The sequence below is a fragment of the Oncorhynchus keta genome, chromosome 25, assembly GCF_023373465.1.
Source record: "Oncorhynchus keta strain PuntledgeMale-10-30-2019 chromosome 25, Oket_V2, whole genome shotgun sequence".
In the NCBI taxonomy this organism is placed as follows: domain Eukaryota; kingdom Metazoa; phylum Chordata; class Actinopteri; order Salmoniformes; family Salmonidae; genus Oncorhynchus; species Oncorhynchus keta.
In genome coordinates, this window is record NC_068445.1 from 13032150 (window position 1) to 13050126 (window position 17977).

General features: G+C 42.2%; 1 protein-coding gene across 9 annotated transcripts in view; it reads right to left on the reverse strand.

The window, feature by feature from the left end:
• Positions 1-2: 2 nt before the first annotated feature.
• LOC118357844 (citron rho-interacting kinase) overlaps positions 3-17977 on the reverse strand; it is a 63740-nt gene continuing 45765 nt past the window's right edge. For 6 of the 9 annotated variants that reach the window (XM_052478667.1, XM_052478668.1, XM_052478669.1 and 3 more), the window contains 12 exons: positions 15195-15239; positions 14195-14275; positions 13840-13975; positions 13574-13713; positions 13362-13454; positions 13025-13133; positions 12472-12600; positions 12203-12283; positions 11942-12020; positions 4816-4989; positions 3643-3934; positions 3-1184 (listed from right to left, as the gene is read on the reverse strand). In XM_052478667.1, coding sequence (XP_052334627.1) covers positions 1161-1184; positions 3643-3934; positions 4816-4989; positions 11942-12020; positions 12203-12283; positions 12472-12600; positions 13025-13133; positions 13362-13454; positions 13574-13713; positions 13840-13975; positions 14195-14275; positions 15195-15239 — 1383 coding nt within the window. In that variant the 3' untranslated portion in view covers positions 3-1160. The remainder of the gene's footprint in view (positions 1185-3642; positions 3935-4815; positions 4990-11941; positions 12021-12202; positions 12284-12471; positions 12601-13024; positions 13134-13361; positions 13455-13573; positions 13714-13839; positions 13976-14194; positions 14276-15194; positions 15240-17977) is intronic. The other 3 variants (XM_052478675.1, XM_052478673.1, XM_052478671.1) reach the window with 1 other exon arrangement.

The following is a 17977-nucleotide window of genomic DNA, read 5'->3' on the forward strand; positions in this document are numbered from 1 at the left end:
GCCAGGGTAGCTCAATCATGTTTAATGCGTGTACATTTTCAAAATTCAAGAAAACCTTTATTGTCTTGTATCGATGTATACTCATTGAATGCAAATTTGTGTAAATACACGACAGAAAACACAAACCCAAAAATCAAGGTAAAACTACTACTTCTGCTCTGAAGTACTCATGCTCTTTGATGTGACAAATTAAGCTTTTTTTTGTTGATTTGTTTGAAAAAGAAGCGATTTTTAAACCCTGACAATTACTGGACTTCATAGATAATTCACTGCACAGAAGTAAGAACAGGACATCTGTACCATAATAAGCAGCTGCAGACTCCAGAACGAGCTGAGGGCATGGTTAGCCGGCTCCACTGCCTGCTGATTCAAATCAGACAAAGCTTATAGGCTTATTATTCATCTTAGGTATAGTTAAACAACACAAGGAACACTTGTAGCAAAACATTTGTCTGTTTAGAAAGTATGGTAAGATACGCGTTGTTACTAAGCAATCATATGCAATTACATATCAAAGTCCGTCTAGTCAAGAGGACCATACAAAGTTGATCCAAAAAGAAGACTGGTCATGTAGAAACAATGAATTTAGAATCCTGTTCAAAGTAAATCTCAAGTGAAAAGCTCATGTGCATTGCTCTCTCTGAACACATTTTATTTAAGCGGTACATGGCTTATTGAATGTTCGCATGATTGACCGGCCATAGAAAAGCAAAAACTACAGTATTGCATCTGGGATGATGAGATTTTGAGATTGGATTTCGAGTCTCCCTGCAACATCATTAGAAACACTCCTTTAAAAAATATAGACTTGGCTCTACCAGCCTATTATTCCCTTTTATCTATAAAAACTGGAACAACAATATTTACAACTTGATTTTACTACTTATAAACAGTGTATCATAGATCCATAGGGTTTCCCTGCAAACGCTGCTCTGTTAAACAACCATTTCCATGAATACAGGTATCAGAAAGGACAGCATTGTCAAAGAAAATGTCCCCAGTGCAACAGTGTATGTGTTGGTAAATGGATCACGATTGCACTATATACAGGCGATGGGGTATGACTTGGTTTTCTGGTTGGTTGCCCCTCGATGGCGTAGCCATGTGCAGAGTGAACAGAGGCTCACACAGCTCCTCTTCTAAGCCTCTCCTTATGTCACTCACACAGAAGACTGGTCCCATACCTGAAATACAGAGCGAGCCATAGAAGATCAACTCTACTCATGTGGGTCATTCCACCAATTAGGTTCCTTTTGAGTAGTGTAAACAAATCTAATTTTAACATTCTGTCATAAAGAGCACATCTTCAACTGAATTAAAATAAATATTTTTTTAATCTGTAAAAAAAAAAAAATACTATTAAGTGCCTGTCAACAAGTAAGAGCCAAATAAAATAGCAGGTTTACAACTTCATCTATATCTGCCATGAATGGAAGCTTGTTGAGTGCAACAGCGAGGGGCAATAACCATTTGTTACAACATTTCTAGCCTATCTATGGGTAACAGGGTTGACGTGTTATTCTAGCCTGTCTATCTATAGGTAACAGGGTTGACGTGTTATTCTAGCCTGTCTATCTATGGGTAACAGGGTTGACGTGTTATTCTAGCCTGTCTATCTATGGGTAACAGGGTTGACGTGTTATTCTAGCCTGTCTATCTATAGGTAACAGGGTTGATGTGTTATTCTAGCCTGTCTATCTATGGGTAACAGGGTTGATGTGTTATTCTAGCCTGTCTATCTATGGGTAACAGGGTTGATGTGTTATTCTAGCCTGTCTATCTATGGGTAACAGGGTTGACGTGTTATTCTAGCCTGTCTATCTATGGGTAACAGGGTTGACGTGTTATTCTAGCCTGTCTATCTATGGGTAACAGGGTTGACGTGTTATTCTAGCCTGTCTATCTATGGGTACAGGGTTAACGTGTTATTCTAGCCTGTCTATCTATGGGTAACAGGGTTGATGTGTTATTCTAGCCTGTCTATCTATGGGTAACAGGGTTGATGTGTTATTCTAGCCTGTCTATCTATGGGTAACAGGGTTGACGTGTTATTCTAGCCTGTCTATCTATGGGTAACAGGGTTGACGTGTTATTCTAGCCTGTCTATCTATGGGTAACAGGGTTGACGTGTTATTCTAGCCTGTCTATCTATAGGTAACAGGGTTGACGTGTTATTCTAGCAGGTCTATCTATGGGTAACAGGGTTGACGTGTTATTCTAGCCTGTCTATCTATGGGTAACAGGGTTGACGTGTTATTCTAGCCTGTCTATCTATAGGTAACAGGGTTGATGTGTTATTCTAGCCTGTCTATCTATGGGTAACAGGGTTGATGTGTTATTCTAGCCTGTCTATGTATGGGTAACAGGGTTGATGTGTTATTCTAGCCTGTCTATCTATAGGTAACAGGGTTGACGTGTTATTCTAGCCTGTCTATCTATGGGTAACAGGGTTGACGTGTTATTCTAGCCTGTCTATCTATAGGTAACAGGGTTGACGTGTTATTCTAGCCTGTCTATCTATGGGTAACAGGGTTGATGTGTTATTCTAGCCTGTCTATCTATGGGTAACAGGGTTGATGTGTTATTCTAGCCTGTCTATCTATAGGTAACAGGGTTGACGTGTTATTCTAGCCTGTCTATCTATGGGTAACAGGGTTGACGTGTTATTCTAGCCTGTCTATCTATGGGTAACAGGGTTGACGTGTTATTCTAGCCTGTCTATCTATGGGTAACAGGGTTGACGTGTTATTCTAGCCTGTCTATCTATGGGTAACAGGGTTGACGTGTTATTCTAGCCTGTCTATCTATGGGTAACAGGGTTGACGTGTTATTCTAGCCTGTCTATCTATGGGTAACAGGGTTGACGTGTTATTCTAGCCTGTCTATCTATAGGTAACAGGGTTGACGTGTTATTCTAGCCTGTCTATCTATGGGTAACAGGGTTGACGTGTTATTCTAGCCTGTCTATCTATGGGTAACAGGGTTGGCGTGTTATGTTTGTCCCACTCAGTTTTCCACCCGAAAACACCAGGAAATGGCCAAAAACAGTAGAACCAACTCGTCTGCTTTTACACTATGATTTGACTATTAGATGTTCAATGTCTCTTTTAAAAAAAATATATATAATAATGAATAGTTTCACCATATTAAAATGAGCATTCAGTTCATGTAACAGGGTTGACCTTAAAATGAATCACTAATAACATGTATAAATAATCTTCAGAATTGACTTTGTCAAATCAACAAAATAACTAGGGCTCTATGATGGTGAAAACTTGGAGAAATGTTGGGGTTAGGTGGGTTAAAATCTTCCTGGAAGTCAGTGTGTGCACAGATGGTCATGTTAAAATGCTGAGTTTTGGCACTTTAGCAAGTCTATATTCATATTTAAAAAATCAGATTTATTGAATTTTCCATGTCTATCTTAAAGGGCACTTCATTTAATATAACAAGCTTTTACAATTTATACATTTGTGCACTATACCTACTTAAAATATTAATGGGACGCAAAGGGCACTCATTTCGTGGAATGACCCATGTAGTAATGGACTGTAGTGTACCAAATTCACAATCAATCCTAACATTTTTGGCCAATTGATGTAATAGTGATGGAATTCCTAGTGTGGGTGTGTATGATTGTACCTTATTGACAGGGGTGAGCTGTGTGCGGCGGTCAGAGCCGGTGTGGAGACGTTGGTGGTCGTCAAACCTCCCAGGGGATCTCTCTCTGCGGCTGTCTAGTCTGGGGCCTGGGGACTTCTCTCTGTCCAGGGGGCGTGCCGGGGACTTGTCCCGCCGGAACTCGGTTCGGCCCTCCCGGTAGCGGTGTGGTGTGCTGGGCTCACGGTGAAGCCCCTCGTGGCTGCCAGGGCCTGAGGCCAGACGCTTGGAGATATGCTCTGTGTATGTGGGTGGACCTCTCTTACTGGGGCTGCTGTAGAGATGAGCAGAAGACAAATAAATGTATGGAGACAAATAAGCTGCTGTTGTTTCAGCTCAAATTAGAGAAAATTCAGGGCTAAAATCATTACCATGCAGATTTGGGCTTTAATCGACAAAATAACAATGGCTGCGATACACTGAGCGAACAAAACAATAAGAACACCTCGCTAATATTGAGTTGCACCCATTTGCCCTCACAACAGCCTCAATTTGTCAGGGCCTGGACTCTACAAAGTGTCAAGCATTCCACAGGGATGCTGGCCCATGTTCACTCCAATGCTTCCCACAGTTGTGTCAAGTTGGATGTCCTTTGTGTGGTGGACCATTCTTGATACACACAGGAAACTGTTGAGCGTGAAAAACCCAGCAGCGTTACAGTTCTTGACAAAAACTGGTACGCCAGGCACCTACTACCATACCCCGTTAAAAGGCACTTCAGTCTTTTGTCTTGCCCTCTGAATGGCACACATACACAATCCATGTCTCAAGGATTAAACATACTTCTTTAACCTGTCTCCTCCCCTTCATCTACACTGATTGTAGTGGATTTAAGTGACATCAGTAAGGGATCATAGCTTTCACCATGTCAGGCTTTCATGGACAGAGCATGTGTTCTTAATGTTTTGTACACTCGGTGTATATTTGCCTTCCAAGCTTTGCTAACAGCAATGCAAACTCAGAACAGTAGGTGGCACTGAAGCCCCTTTCAACATTTAGCACAAGACTTGTGACGCAGTGTATCTAGTATTCTAGTTTCCTTTGTTTACTTGTATGTGCATCTACTACCCTTCACCATAGATGTAGTTAATGGTACAGTAGTTCCAGTCCATTAGCTAAAGGTTTGGGGTCTAGAACATGACAGAGAGCGCTCACCCCCGGCTGGAGCCGGTCCTCTGCAGCTCCCCAGACTCCCTGACCAGGTTGCCCTTGCAGCAGATAACCCGCAGCTTGTTCTGATAGGACGAGGCCAGGTATATGGCCCCGGAGGAGATTGCTGGACCCAGGTAACGGGGGTTAGGGATGTCCAGATGGGCTAGAACTGGAGGGCTACACACAGGTACACAGACACAAGCCTCATTTATACCTGGTTCCTTTGTCTTGATCTTATCCACCTTGTGATTGTGCCCAAGTTGTAGCTGTTGCATCTACACATGGTAGTAACATGTGTCTCTCTTGCATCCACTGTGTCCAGATATGCTGTTCCCTCCCTGTATGCAAATCATTTGACAGATATTCTTTCAAAATAATAATTGTATTTATTTGACATAAAAATACATCCCCTCGTGAATGGTCTACCATATAGCCAGTTAGACAGATTTGGACAGCAATACTTTAAAAAAATGATAAATTCAAAATGAGAGACTACAAGGACAAAACTGTTGATGCTACAATGATAATGAAAATATTTCATAAACCAAGAGAGGAATTGCTAAAAACTCAACCAAAGAAGAAAAACAACCCAACTGTCTTTTGCACCAAGTACACCGAGTGTTTGGAGAAAATGAAAGCAATCCTGACAAAAGCACTGGCATATTCTGCAATCGCACACCTCTTCAAGGAACCCCCACTAGTGGTCTATAAGTGCGATCGCAATATTGGAGATCTGACCTGGCCCCTGAACCCACTCAAACACTCTTGACACCCATTCCAAATGGGAACTACAAATGTGGCTCATGTGCACAGTGCAATAGCACTATAAAAACATCATTCTTCAGACACCCACATGCAGGTTGAGAAATCCCTGTTAGGGGAATCTCATCACCTGTTCATGTGGAAAAGCCTACGTAGGACAAACGAAAAGACAATTAAAACAACGCATAGCTGAACACGTCAGCTCAATCAGGTGTAAGAACATTGACTATCCAGTAGCAGCTCACAATGTTGAAGCTAATCATCCCATCTCCTCCCTCAAATACACAGGCGTTGAGCATGTTGCTCTACCAAGGAGAGGTAACATCGAGATCCTAAAAACATTGACCCCTAGTGGTCTGAATATGGACTTTGATCTCAGGCCCTGATGAACAATTCTCTCATTTATGAACAAGTCTTATCAATTGATCTATTCTTTCTACAGCCTATCAGCGTACACCCAATATGTTCCCCCTGTTGATGATGCATGAAATGAAATAGGAAACTATTAAATATGTGAAAGTGAATTAAATAATGTATGTTGAAGCTAATATTATGTACAATATTACATTGTTTCCATATGATAACAATAGCCTAATATATATTTTTTTTAATTAACAGTTTCACTCAATTCATTCTAAGTGACTTAATCATTATGACACACCCCTCACCATTGTCATTGGTTGCACTAATTGCACTGTTAGTCTACATAACCTGGTTGAAGAGTTAATGACATTACCCTGAAAAAGGCACAGTGATGCTGAAAGGTTGGTGATTTACCCAATAAATGACTGGGAGTTTATATATGGAGTGTGTGACACGTTTTTTTTATAGCTTTAAGACTCATATTGATGCCATAAGGTAATGGTGTGACTTGTCAATGATTTTAGAGGACAAGATCGTGATGGTTTAAATGATTTGACTGTCCAGATCTGTCTACACTTGTAAGATATCCACACACAATGCTTTTCTGACTACCTCCGGATTTGGTCAGAAAGATCACAATCCGATCACAATGTGTCTTAATCGTTTACATCTGTCTGAAAATGTGGGCACAATCAGAATGTTGACAAGATCAGGACAAAGGACGCATTGTTAGAACCAGGTATAAACAGGGCTATATATGCAGGGTTAGGACCAAGGCCTAGATTCAATCAGCTAGAGCATTAATCAGCGTTAAACCGCGTTAGCCGAGATCTGCATAAAATGTGTTTTGGCGGTGTTGGACGTGTAACTGCTGTATGACCTGGCAAATACCGTAGGTGAGTGGCTTCTTGTGTGTCACAAAACACTCCTTTCATTATTATTATTCCTACTGCGTTAAGGCATCTCGGCTACGCGAAGCGAACGTATGTGCGCACGTACTCCCTAAAGACCTTTCGCTTGAAAAACGATAAACGGCAATATTACGGTTTGTCCCTTTTGAGCCATCGTAGCACCAACATAGCAAGAAACACTTCCTCTAAATAGTCAGAATTAATTTAGATGTTTCTGCCAAGGAGGTCAATTTTAACTAAGATAACTAATGTTTGGTTCAGTATTTTTAAGTGAAAAAATGGGCTTGACCATTTCTCTTGACAACAAACACTTCATGTTTAGGAGTAGTACTGTTATGACAACAAACACTCCTACTCGGAGTAGTACTGTTGACCTATCACCAACGAAGGGGTGTAGACTTCGGCTACTAAAACGTCACAAAATGTTGTCATAACGCAGAAACTGTTTAGCTTTTAAAAGTAAAAAATGACACGAAGTATATGCTCAATTGATTTTACATATAAATGTCAAACCATTGTTAGGCTGTATGTTTTCATGTTCATTTGGATGGGGGTATTTATAGCCATTTACATCAGTATTATTTGAATGTCTGAACTTTTTAAGTTCACTGTATGCTTCCCAGTAGAAACAGTTTGCGCATATATCATGGAAACATTTATGTACGTTTTTGGTCTTTGCCAGGGGTTTTTCCTGGTATTCATGCAGCAAAAAAAAAAAAACATATTCAGTCAAAATTCGGTAGCCGAAGTCGATGCCTCTTCGTCAGTGATTGGTCAACATGACATTTGTCATTCAACACGACGACTAGTTTTGTTGCACATGAGAAATACTGCACCAAACTGCTTAGCCAAATGTAAAACTGCGATAAAGACTTAATTGGCAAAAACGTCAATTAATGACAGATTTCTTGATTTATCTTAGATTAATTCTGACTATTTTGACGAAGTGTTCAAAACTCATGTTATTTGTCACATGCTTCATAAACAACTGGTGTAGACTGACAGTGAAATGATAACTTGGTACTTATGGGTCCTTTTCCAACAATGCAGAGTTAAATATATATATTTTCAAATGAAAGCAGTAACACAAATAAATACACAGTGAATAACGTGTAAAAATAGCATGGCTGTATACAGGGAGTACCAGTACAGAGTCAATGTGCAGGGATACGAGGTAATTGAGGTAGCGATGTACATATAGGTAGGGTTAAAGTGACTAGGCAACAAGATGGAAAATAGACAGTAGCAGCAGTGTGGTGTGTGTGTGTTGAGGTCTAAATACAGTGTGTGGGTTCAGTGTGTGTGCATAGGGTCAGTGCAAAAAACGGTCAATGCAGGTAGTCAAGAGTAGCCATTTGATTGGATATTAGCAGTCATATGGCTTGGGGGTAGAAGCGGTTCAGGGTCCTGTGGGACGTTCTCACCACCCTCTGTTGCGCCTTGCGGTCGGATTTCTTTCAGTTACTGTACCAAGCGGTGATGCAGCTAGTCAATATGCTCCCAATGATGCCGATGTAGAACTTTTAAGGATTTGAGGGCCCATGTCAAATATTTTCAGCATCCTGAGGGGAAAGTGGTGGTGCCAATCTTCACTACTGTGTGGTTGTGTGTGGACCATGTTCATTTCTTCGTGATGTGGACGCCGAGGAACTTGAAGCTCTCGACCCGCTCCACTAAAGCCCAATCGATGTGAATGGGGTCATAATCACCCCTCCGTTTCCTGTAGTCCACAATCAGCTCCTTTGTCTTGCTGACATTGAGGGAGAGGTTGTTGTCTTGGCTGCCAGGTCTCTGACCACCTCCCTATAGACTGCCTCATTATTGTCAGTGTTCTAGCTATGAGGTTGCTACAGTGGGCTCAAGAGGGACGAACAGTAATATTGCAGATTTTGTTTCTCATTACTGAAGTGAAGGTCATTAGGGAGTATGAGAGCAAAGACGGCTGCTTCTGCTGCGTGAACTTCTAACTCTGCTGCATGGGGATTTGTCAGATTATAGTCGGGTGTGGTTTTGTTTCATCCAATGGCAGTGTCCACGATACGGTAAAGGTGCTAACATGGGACGAATGTCATTAAAACATTGTTTGTTTGGTTGACAAGATGAACTCTGCTCATTAGTCAGTCATGCGCGGCGGACCCTCAAGACTTCTGCAAATTTCATCTTTTGTCCCCTCGAGCTGCAAGCCAACTGCTTGTGTTTTTCAGGATGCGGCCCTACTACCATTGAAGTCTGAGACCTTTGAGGCTTACGGCGGCTCGTGTGTAAGAGCCCTTGACCTGCAGTCAATTGACCAACTTCCCCTCTACTGGCCTCATGGGTCAACTGTTCTTAATATTTTTTGTTAATTCAGAATGAATCACCATCATTTATTTAAAATCTGGTATTTCTATGTCAAACGTTTTAGTTATACAGTGGCCTCTGTAATTATTGGGACAGTAAAGCATTTTTCATTTTTTGGCTCTTTACTTCAAATGTTTGGATTTGAAATCAAACAATGACTATGATGTTAATGTGCAGACTGTCAGCTTCATTTTGAGGGTGTTTTCATCCATATCGGGTGAACTGTTTAGAAATTACAGCACTTTGTACATAGTCCCCCAATTTTAGGGAACCATAACCAAAAGTATCACTTAAACAGTGCATTCGGAAAGTATTCAGACCCCTTGACTTTTTCCACATTTTGTTACAGCCTTTTTCAAAAATTGATTGATGAAAAAAATAGCTATTTAATCTACACACAATACCCCATACTGACAAAGCGAAAACCGGTTTTAAGAAAATGTTGCACATAAAATAATAAAATACCTTATTTACATAAGTATTCAGAGCCCTTTCCATTGATCATCCTTGAGATGTTTCTACAACTTTATTGGAGTCCACATGTGGTAAATTCAATTGCTTAGACATGATTTGGAAAGGCAAACACCTGTGTGTATATAAGGTCCCACAGTTGACAGTGCATGTCAGAGCAAAGACCAAGCCATGAGGTTGAAGGAATTGTCCGTAGAGCTCCGAGACAGGTTTGTGTCGTGGCACAGATCTGGGGAAGGGTACCAAAACATGTCTACAGCATTGAAGGTCCCCAAGAACAGTTACCTCCATAAATCTTAAATGGAAGAAGTTTGGAACTCCAAGACTTCCTAGAGCTGGCCAACCAGCCAAACTGTGCAATCGGGGGCGAAGGGCCTTGGTCAAGGAGTTAACCAAGAACCCTATGGTCACTCTGACAGAGCTCCAGAGTTCCTCTGTGGAGATGGGAAAACCTTCCAGAAGGAAAACCATCTCTGGAGCACTCCACCAATTAGGCCTTTATGAAAAAGTGGCTAGACGGAAGCCTCCTCTCAGAAAAGGCACATGACAGCCCACTTGGAGTTTGCCAAAAGACTCTCAGACCATGAGAAACCAGATTCTCTGGTCTGATGAAACCAAGATTGAACTGAATGCCAAGGGTCACGTCTGGAGGAAAATTGGCACCATCCCTACGGTGATGCATGGTGGTGGCAGCATCATGCTGTGGGGATGTTTTTCAGCGGCAGGAACTGGGAGACAAGTCAAGATCGAGGGAAAGATGAATGGAGCAAAGTACAGAGAGATCTTTGATGAAAACCTGCTCCAGAGTGCTCAGGACGTCAGACTGGGCCGAAGGTTCCCCTTCCAACAGGACAATGACCCTAAAGCACACAGCCAAGACAAAGCAGGAATGATTTCGGTACAAGTCTCAATGTCCTTGTGTGGCCCAGCCAGAGCCCGGATTTGAACCCGATCAAACATCTCTGGAGTGACCTGAAAATAGCTATGCAGCGACGCTCCCCATCCAACCTGACAAAGCTTGAGAGGATCTGCAGAGAAGAATGGGAGAAACTCTCCAAATACAGGTTTGCCAAGCATGTAGCATCATACCCAAGAAGACTCAAGGCTGTAATCACTGCCAAAGGTGCTTCAAGGTACTGAGTAAAGGGTCTGAATACTTATGTTTTTGTTGGGTTTTTTTTTAACCTGCTTTTGCTTTGTCATTATGGAGTATGGTGTGTAGAATGATGAGGGGGGAACATTTTAATCCATTTTAGAATAAGGCTGTAACAAAATGTGGAAAAGGTCAAGGGGTCTGAATACATTCCGAACTAACTGTGTGAATGAAAGTAGTAAAAGGGAAGTATTTGGTCCCATAGTCATAGAACACAATGACTACATCAAGCTTGTGACTCATTTGTTGGATGCATTTGCTGATTGTTTGGGTTGTGTTTCAGATTATTTTGTGCCCAATATACATTAGTGTTAAATAATGTACTATGTCATTTTGGGGTAACATTTATTGTAAATAAGAATATAACACTTCTACATTAATGTGAATGCTACAATGATTACTGATAATCCTGGCTGAATCGTGAATAATAATAACAAATATCATACACCCCCAAAAATGTTAACCTCCCTTGTTGTTGTAGTGGTGAGAGGTCAGCATGTCTTGGGGGTATGATATTTGTGCGTCTGTAACTTTCTCACTTATTCACAATTCATTCAGGATTATCCGTAATCATGGTAGCATCCACATTAATGTAGAAGTGTTGAGAAACGTATTCTATTCTTATTTCCAATAAAAACGCCTCCAAAATGACACAACCCATCTGTGTGAGGTGTTTACTTTCATTGCAAAGTAGATTTAACAAGAAAAGCTGTATGACCCTGATTTAGCCCACTGCAGTAAAAGGTTAAAAGGTTAACGCAAGCCGCTTGTGGATTTGTCAGCTCCAGTTCCACCTCTGACACTGCCAAAACAACCGATGCGGATGTCAATCTGATTTCATCTAGCCCCAAGTCTGGAACAACAATACCCATCAGTCTATTCCGAGAGTTGAGAGGAATTAATAACATCATGCTAAAATCAATCATGTCTGCCATTTAGCACAATGGATGAATAGAAAATGAAAATCAAACATGGGGCGTTATTGGAGATCACTTCTCTATTATTGTGTGTTATTCTCAATTTGTGGCATTGATTGTGGTCGCATAGGCCTACTCGGACAAATACTGACGCTTTTGTCATGTGCAAGTTCTTATTGTGTGAGTTTGTGTTTCGGTCGTTTTTTCTTTACCCAAGTGCAGCATGTCCCTGAACCTCGATCACATCCAAGGAGTTAAAGTATGTCACAAACAGGTAGGGCTCTCTGTAAGCTGTTCAAGACAGATAAGGAAAGGGTTACGTTACAAAAGTCACAAAATACGCTACTGGTACTCAGATTCACATTTCTAGCAATGTTCTTGTTATGACAATACTACATCAAATCCACCACAACGCATACCACTTTGTTAGAAGTGTACTATGTGAAGATACAGATACTGTATACTGTACACACCAAAGGCCAGGGGCAGACGACTCCATTTGATTTCTTCAGTGCGGCTCCTTCGCCCGTATGCGTCCACAAACACTCCAAACTCTGTGACAGAACAATAGTCCTTAACTACTGTGTCGATGAATGTACCTTGGAATGTTTTACAATCATTCCGTGGTTGTGTGGGGGCAATACAACACAATGTTATGTGATATGTACAGTAAAACAGGTAATACAATATCACCACCGCAAGATGAATTTATTGCTATTGCAAATGCCAAGACAGATCTCACCATGGAAGCAGAGCAGGTACTCCTCCTTCTGCAGAGTGCTGGTGACCTGCATTATGGAGATGGGGAAGCTGTGGCAGGAGGAAGCAAACACCGCCGAGGCCAACGACATGTCCTTCTTATCCAGGAACTCTACAGGGGCGACACAGTGTGTAACACGCTCTCTGTCACAGATATAGGGTGGAAGGTAGCCTAGTGGTTAAGAGCATTGGGCCTGTAACTGAAAGGTCACTGGTTCTAATCCCGAGCCGAATAGGTGAACAATCTGTTGATGTGCTCTTGAGCAAGGCACTTAACCCTATGCCTTTAGGGTTGCATGAGCGTTCATGCAAGTCGTTCTGGATAAGCGCATCTGCGGAATGACTAAAATGTAAATATAGAATCAGCATTAGAATAACCATGGAAAGGATTTAGTGGCATCAACCTTTTCAACACGTGAATAGTAGAGAGGCTTGTTTACATGTAGCATTTTTAGATTGGTCACAGTTCATTTTCTGGTACTCATGAGTTCCAGTGGGTTTACTGAGAGGAACGACCAACAACGAAAGCCACTAACCCTCCAGGACATACTGCTTCATCTCAATCTCATAGAATTTGTTGGTGCCGATGATGATGCTGTAGCTGGTCAGGTGGATGCAGCTGCAGGGCTCCAGAGTCTCTATCTCCTGATGGAGGGGTGGTGGAAGGAGGTTGTTAGAGAACTAGCGAGGGAAAACAGCTGCTGGACTGATAGGAGGAACAGACTTTTCTTCAGTTGCAGTTCAATATAAATGAGGTGCATGTCTAGTCACTGTGAGCTGTCTTGTGGGTCAATTTAATTTCCTCTGTAACCAGAAAGTGATGTGTTTATCGTTCCATCTGATCATTTGTTTCAACTTTGAGGTGATACTCACCTTGCGAATGCAAAACTTGTTGAGGTTGTCATTGTAACGCAGAATTGTAATCTTGTTAGGCATTGCTGCACAGATACAAGGCCCATTATCTATCTGTAGACAGACACATCCACAAAGTCATTGACAGTTATGATAAGGGATAAGCATTTCTTCGGTCAAAGGATGACCAATTGAATCAATGCCCCCAACCCCTAAGAAACCACTAGACTTACTCTGCCTGCAGAGAAGAGGTGGCAGCCCTTGACCGTCTCAAAGATAAATGGCTCCAGTTCAGATTGGGCAGGCAGGTGTGACTGGGCCAGAGACTGCTTCACCTTTTTAATCTCCACCAGACACAGCGCCCTCTCATCCCCTACAGGCCAAACACAGACATTACCCCTCCCTTCAATTCAGTCGGACTGACAAATAAATGAGACAGTCGACGATGTACTGTATATATGTGCTGTTATCACTGATTGAGTCAAGTCGGCTTTCATACCAACAATCATCAGCAGCTTCTCATGCTCCTTCATGATGTGGATCTGGAAGACGGAGCCCAGGCCAGGGATGTGGGTCAGGGAGTTTTTGATTACATTCAGGGCGTACAGACCCTCCTCAGAGCCCACTAACACTATCTGTGAGAGGGGAAAGAACACACGTCACTGGTAGTGTACTGTACACTGTGGGACTACATAAAGTGCATATGTTATCAACACACGTCACTGGTAGTGTACTGTACACTGTGGGACTACATGAAGTGCATATGTTATCAACACACGTAAAATTGGTAAGGAGGAAGAGAAAAACTATCAACCCATACGCTCAAAAGTCTAGTTTACTCTTCATTATATTACCTGGTCTGTGAGGGGGAGAGTACAGTTGATGTCAAGCCTGTCATCTCCCTCCAGCTTCAGCAAAGAGTTCCCAAGCAGTTTCTGGTGGACGGGAGACAGAAACACAGGGTCAGGAGGCTCACAGGTTCAGTATGGTGGGAGAGGCACAGTCGGGAAGCTGTCAGGCTTGGTATAGGAACAGAAAGTGGGTTTATATTAAGGTAGTTGGGTGGGTGCAGAAACAGGGTAATCAGGCAGAGTGAAAGGGGGGGGGGTAGAGAGACTCCACAAAAGGGGTGTCAAACTCATTCCACGGAGGGCTGAGTTTCTGAGGCCTTTTGGTTTTTCCAATCAGCTCAAGACCTAGACAACCAGGCGAGGGGAGTTCCTTACTAATTAGCGACCTTAATTCGTCAACCAAGAACAAGGATGGAGCGAAAACCCACGGACATCCGGCCCTCCGTGAAATGAGTTAGACACGGGCTCTACATGGTAAGAAGTGAAAGCTGACAGTACTACCAGACAGACCACTTGTCCTGGCTACAGGAAGGCCTATTGTGTGCATGGGGCTGGTTATATCACTGTAATAGGCTCTGTGATGAGTATGTTCACTCATCATGAACGTTGAACACCTCACAAAACATGACATTAGAGTAAAGAAATATACAGCGAAAAATGCTATCCAATGATCTGATCACAATACATCAAATCAAAGATATTGAACAAAAGATAGTTGCCAGGTGCTACAACAGTCAGACTGTCAATCACAGTCAACACAACTTCGATAAGACAATAGAGGAAAGGATGGTGGGGACAACCAGCGTGTGGTCACAGCGTGAGGTGAACAGCAGGAAGATGACCCCGCGCTCAAGACAAACATGCACAGAATTATTCTGTTTTGTCATTGTAAATGTTCTACTGTAATCGTAAATGTATTATAATTGTAATTGCGTGTATAAAGTGCCTGTGTGTCTGGTATCAACAGGAAAGCAGACAAAAGTAGCCTCGTTAGACTCTTTACCTGGACCAGAGGAGACAGAACCATCTGTGTTTTGGACACAGCAGCCTATGTGCAGTGAAACCCCATGGAGCAGGCAGAATAGAGCAAATCAACAAAACATGCCCACATACAGGGACATACAGTATGACATGATGAAAAAGCAACAAACAGGAATGAGAGAGAGAGAGAGAGAGAGAGAGAGAGAAGAAGAGGGACAATTAACGCCACATATAAGAGACATCATGGATTATTTATAAAACATTACTACTGCAGTAAATGATTAAAAAACAAAACAATTCACAATTATTTATACAGATTTAATGGATGGATGCTATATTTCCACCTGGTACTAAGGACAGATATATAGTGCAGGTGAAAGCTGAATGAGGACCGACACTTTCCACCATTTACCAAACTCTTATAGTAAACGATGAGTTCTCTCTTGTTGCTGAGTGAGCCCTGTCATTAACTGTTGAGAGTTGAGCACAACCAGGATGTGGACATGAAGCTCGGGTTAGAGTTGAACTGGGATGTGGACATGAAGCTAGGGTTAGAGTTGAACTGGGATGTGGACATGAAGCTAGGGTTAGAGTTGAACTGGGATGTGGACATGAAGCTAGGGTTAGAGTTGAACTGGGATGTGGACATGAAGCTAGGGTTAGAGTTGAACTGGGATGTGGACATGAAGCTAGGGTTAGAGTTGAACTGGGATGTGGACATGAAGCTAGGGTTAGAGTTGAACTGGGATGTGGACATGAAGCTAGGGTTAGAGTTGATCTGGGATGTGGACATGAAGCTAGGGTTAGAGTTGAACTGGGATGTGGACATGAAGCTAGGGTTAGAGTTGAACTGGGATGTGGACATGAAGCTAGGGTTAGAGTTGATCTGGGATGTGGACATGAAGCTAGGGTTAGAGTTGAACTGGGATGTGGACATGAAGCTAGGGTTAGAGTTGAACTGGGATGTGGACATGAAGCTAGGGTTAGAGTTGAACTGGGATGTGGACATGAAGCTAGGGTTAGAGTTGAACTGGGATGTGGACATGAAGCTAGGGTTAGAGTTGAACTGGGATGTGGACATGAAGCTAGGGTTAGAGTTGAACTGGGATGTGGACATGAAGCTAGGGTTAGAGTTGAACTGGGATGTGGACATGAAGCTAGGGTTAGAGTTGATCTGGGATGTGGACATGAAGCTAGGGTTAGAGTTGATCTGGGATGTGGACATGAAGCTAGGGTTAGAGTTGATCTGGGATGTGGACATGAAGCTAGGGTTAGGGTTGAACTAGGATGTGGACATGAAGCTAGGGTTAGAGTTGAACTGGGATGTGGACATGAAGCTAGGGTTAGGGTTGAACTGGGATGTGGACATGAAGCTAGGGTTAGGGTTGAACCGAGATGTGGACATGAAGCTAGGGTTAGAGTTGAACCGAGATGTGGACATGAAGCTAGGGTTAGAGTTGAACTGGGATGTGGACATGAAGCTAGGGTTAGAGTTGATCTGGGATGTGAACATAAAGCTAGGGTTATTGTTAGTGTTAAGGTTAGGGCTAGGCAGTGGGGTAAAGTACTTAAGTAAAAATACTTTAAAGTACTACTTAATTGTTCTGAAGAAAAATATAAACACAACATGTAAAGTGTTGGTTCCATGTTTCATGAGCTGAATTAAAAGATCCCAGAAATGTTCCATATGCACAGTAAGCATATTTCTCTCAAATTTTGTTCGCAAATTTGTTTTCATCCCTGTTAGTTAACATTTCTCCTTTGTCAAGATTATCCATCCATCTGACAGGTGTAGCATATCAAGAAGTTGATTAAACAGCATGATCATCACACAGGTGCACCTTGTGCTGGGGACAATAGGTCACTCCAAAATGTGCATTTTTGTCACACAACACAATGTCACCGATGTATCAAGTTTTGTGGGGAAATGCCATTGCCATGCTGACTGCAGGAATGTCCACCATAAGACGCCCCCAACGTCATTTTAGAGAATTTGGCAGATCGTCCAACCGGCCTCACAACGTGTATGGCATATTTGGGCTAGCAGTTTGCTGATGTCAACAGAGTACCCCACGGTGGCGGTGGGGTTATGTTATGGGCAGGAATAAGCTACGAACAATGAACAGAATTAAATTTTATCGATGGTTCCAGTTCCTGCCAATATCCAGCAACTTCGCACAGCCATTGAAGAGGAGTGGGACAACATTCCACAGGCCACAATCAACAGCCTGATGCGAAGGAGATGTGTCAGGCTGGTGGTCACACCAGATACTGACTGGTTTTCTGATCCACTCCCCAACCTTTAAGGTATCTGTGACCATCAGGTGCATATCTGTTTATTTATATTTATATTACCTTTATTTAACCAGGCAAGTCAGTTAAGAACACATTCTTATTTTCAATGACGGCCTGGGAACAGTGGGTTAACTGCCTTGTTCAGGGGCAGAACGACAGATTTGTACAGGGATTCGAACTTGCAACCTTTCGGTTACTAGTCCAACGCTCTAACCACTAGGCTACGCTGCCGCCCCTGTATTCCCAGTCATTTGAAATCCATAGACTAGGGCCTAATGAACTTATTTCAATTGGCTGATTTCCTTATACTGCATGAACTGTAACTCAGTGACAACTTTGGAATTGTTGCATGTTGCATCTATATTTTTGTTCGGTACAGTTTTTGGGGGTATCTGTACTTTACTGTACTATTTATAGTTTTGACAACTTTTACTTTTACTTCACTACATTCCTAATGAAAATAACACACTTTTTACTCCATACATTTTCGCTGACACCCAAAAGTACTTG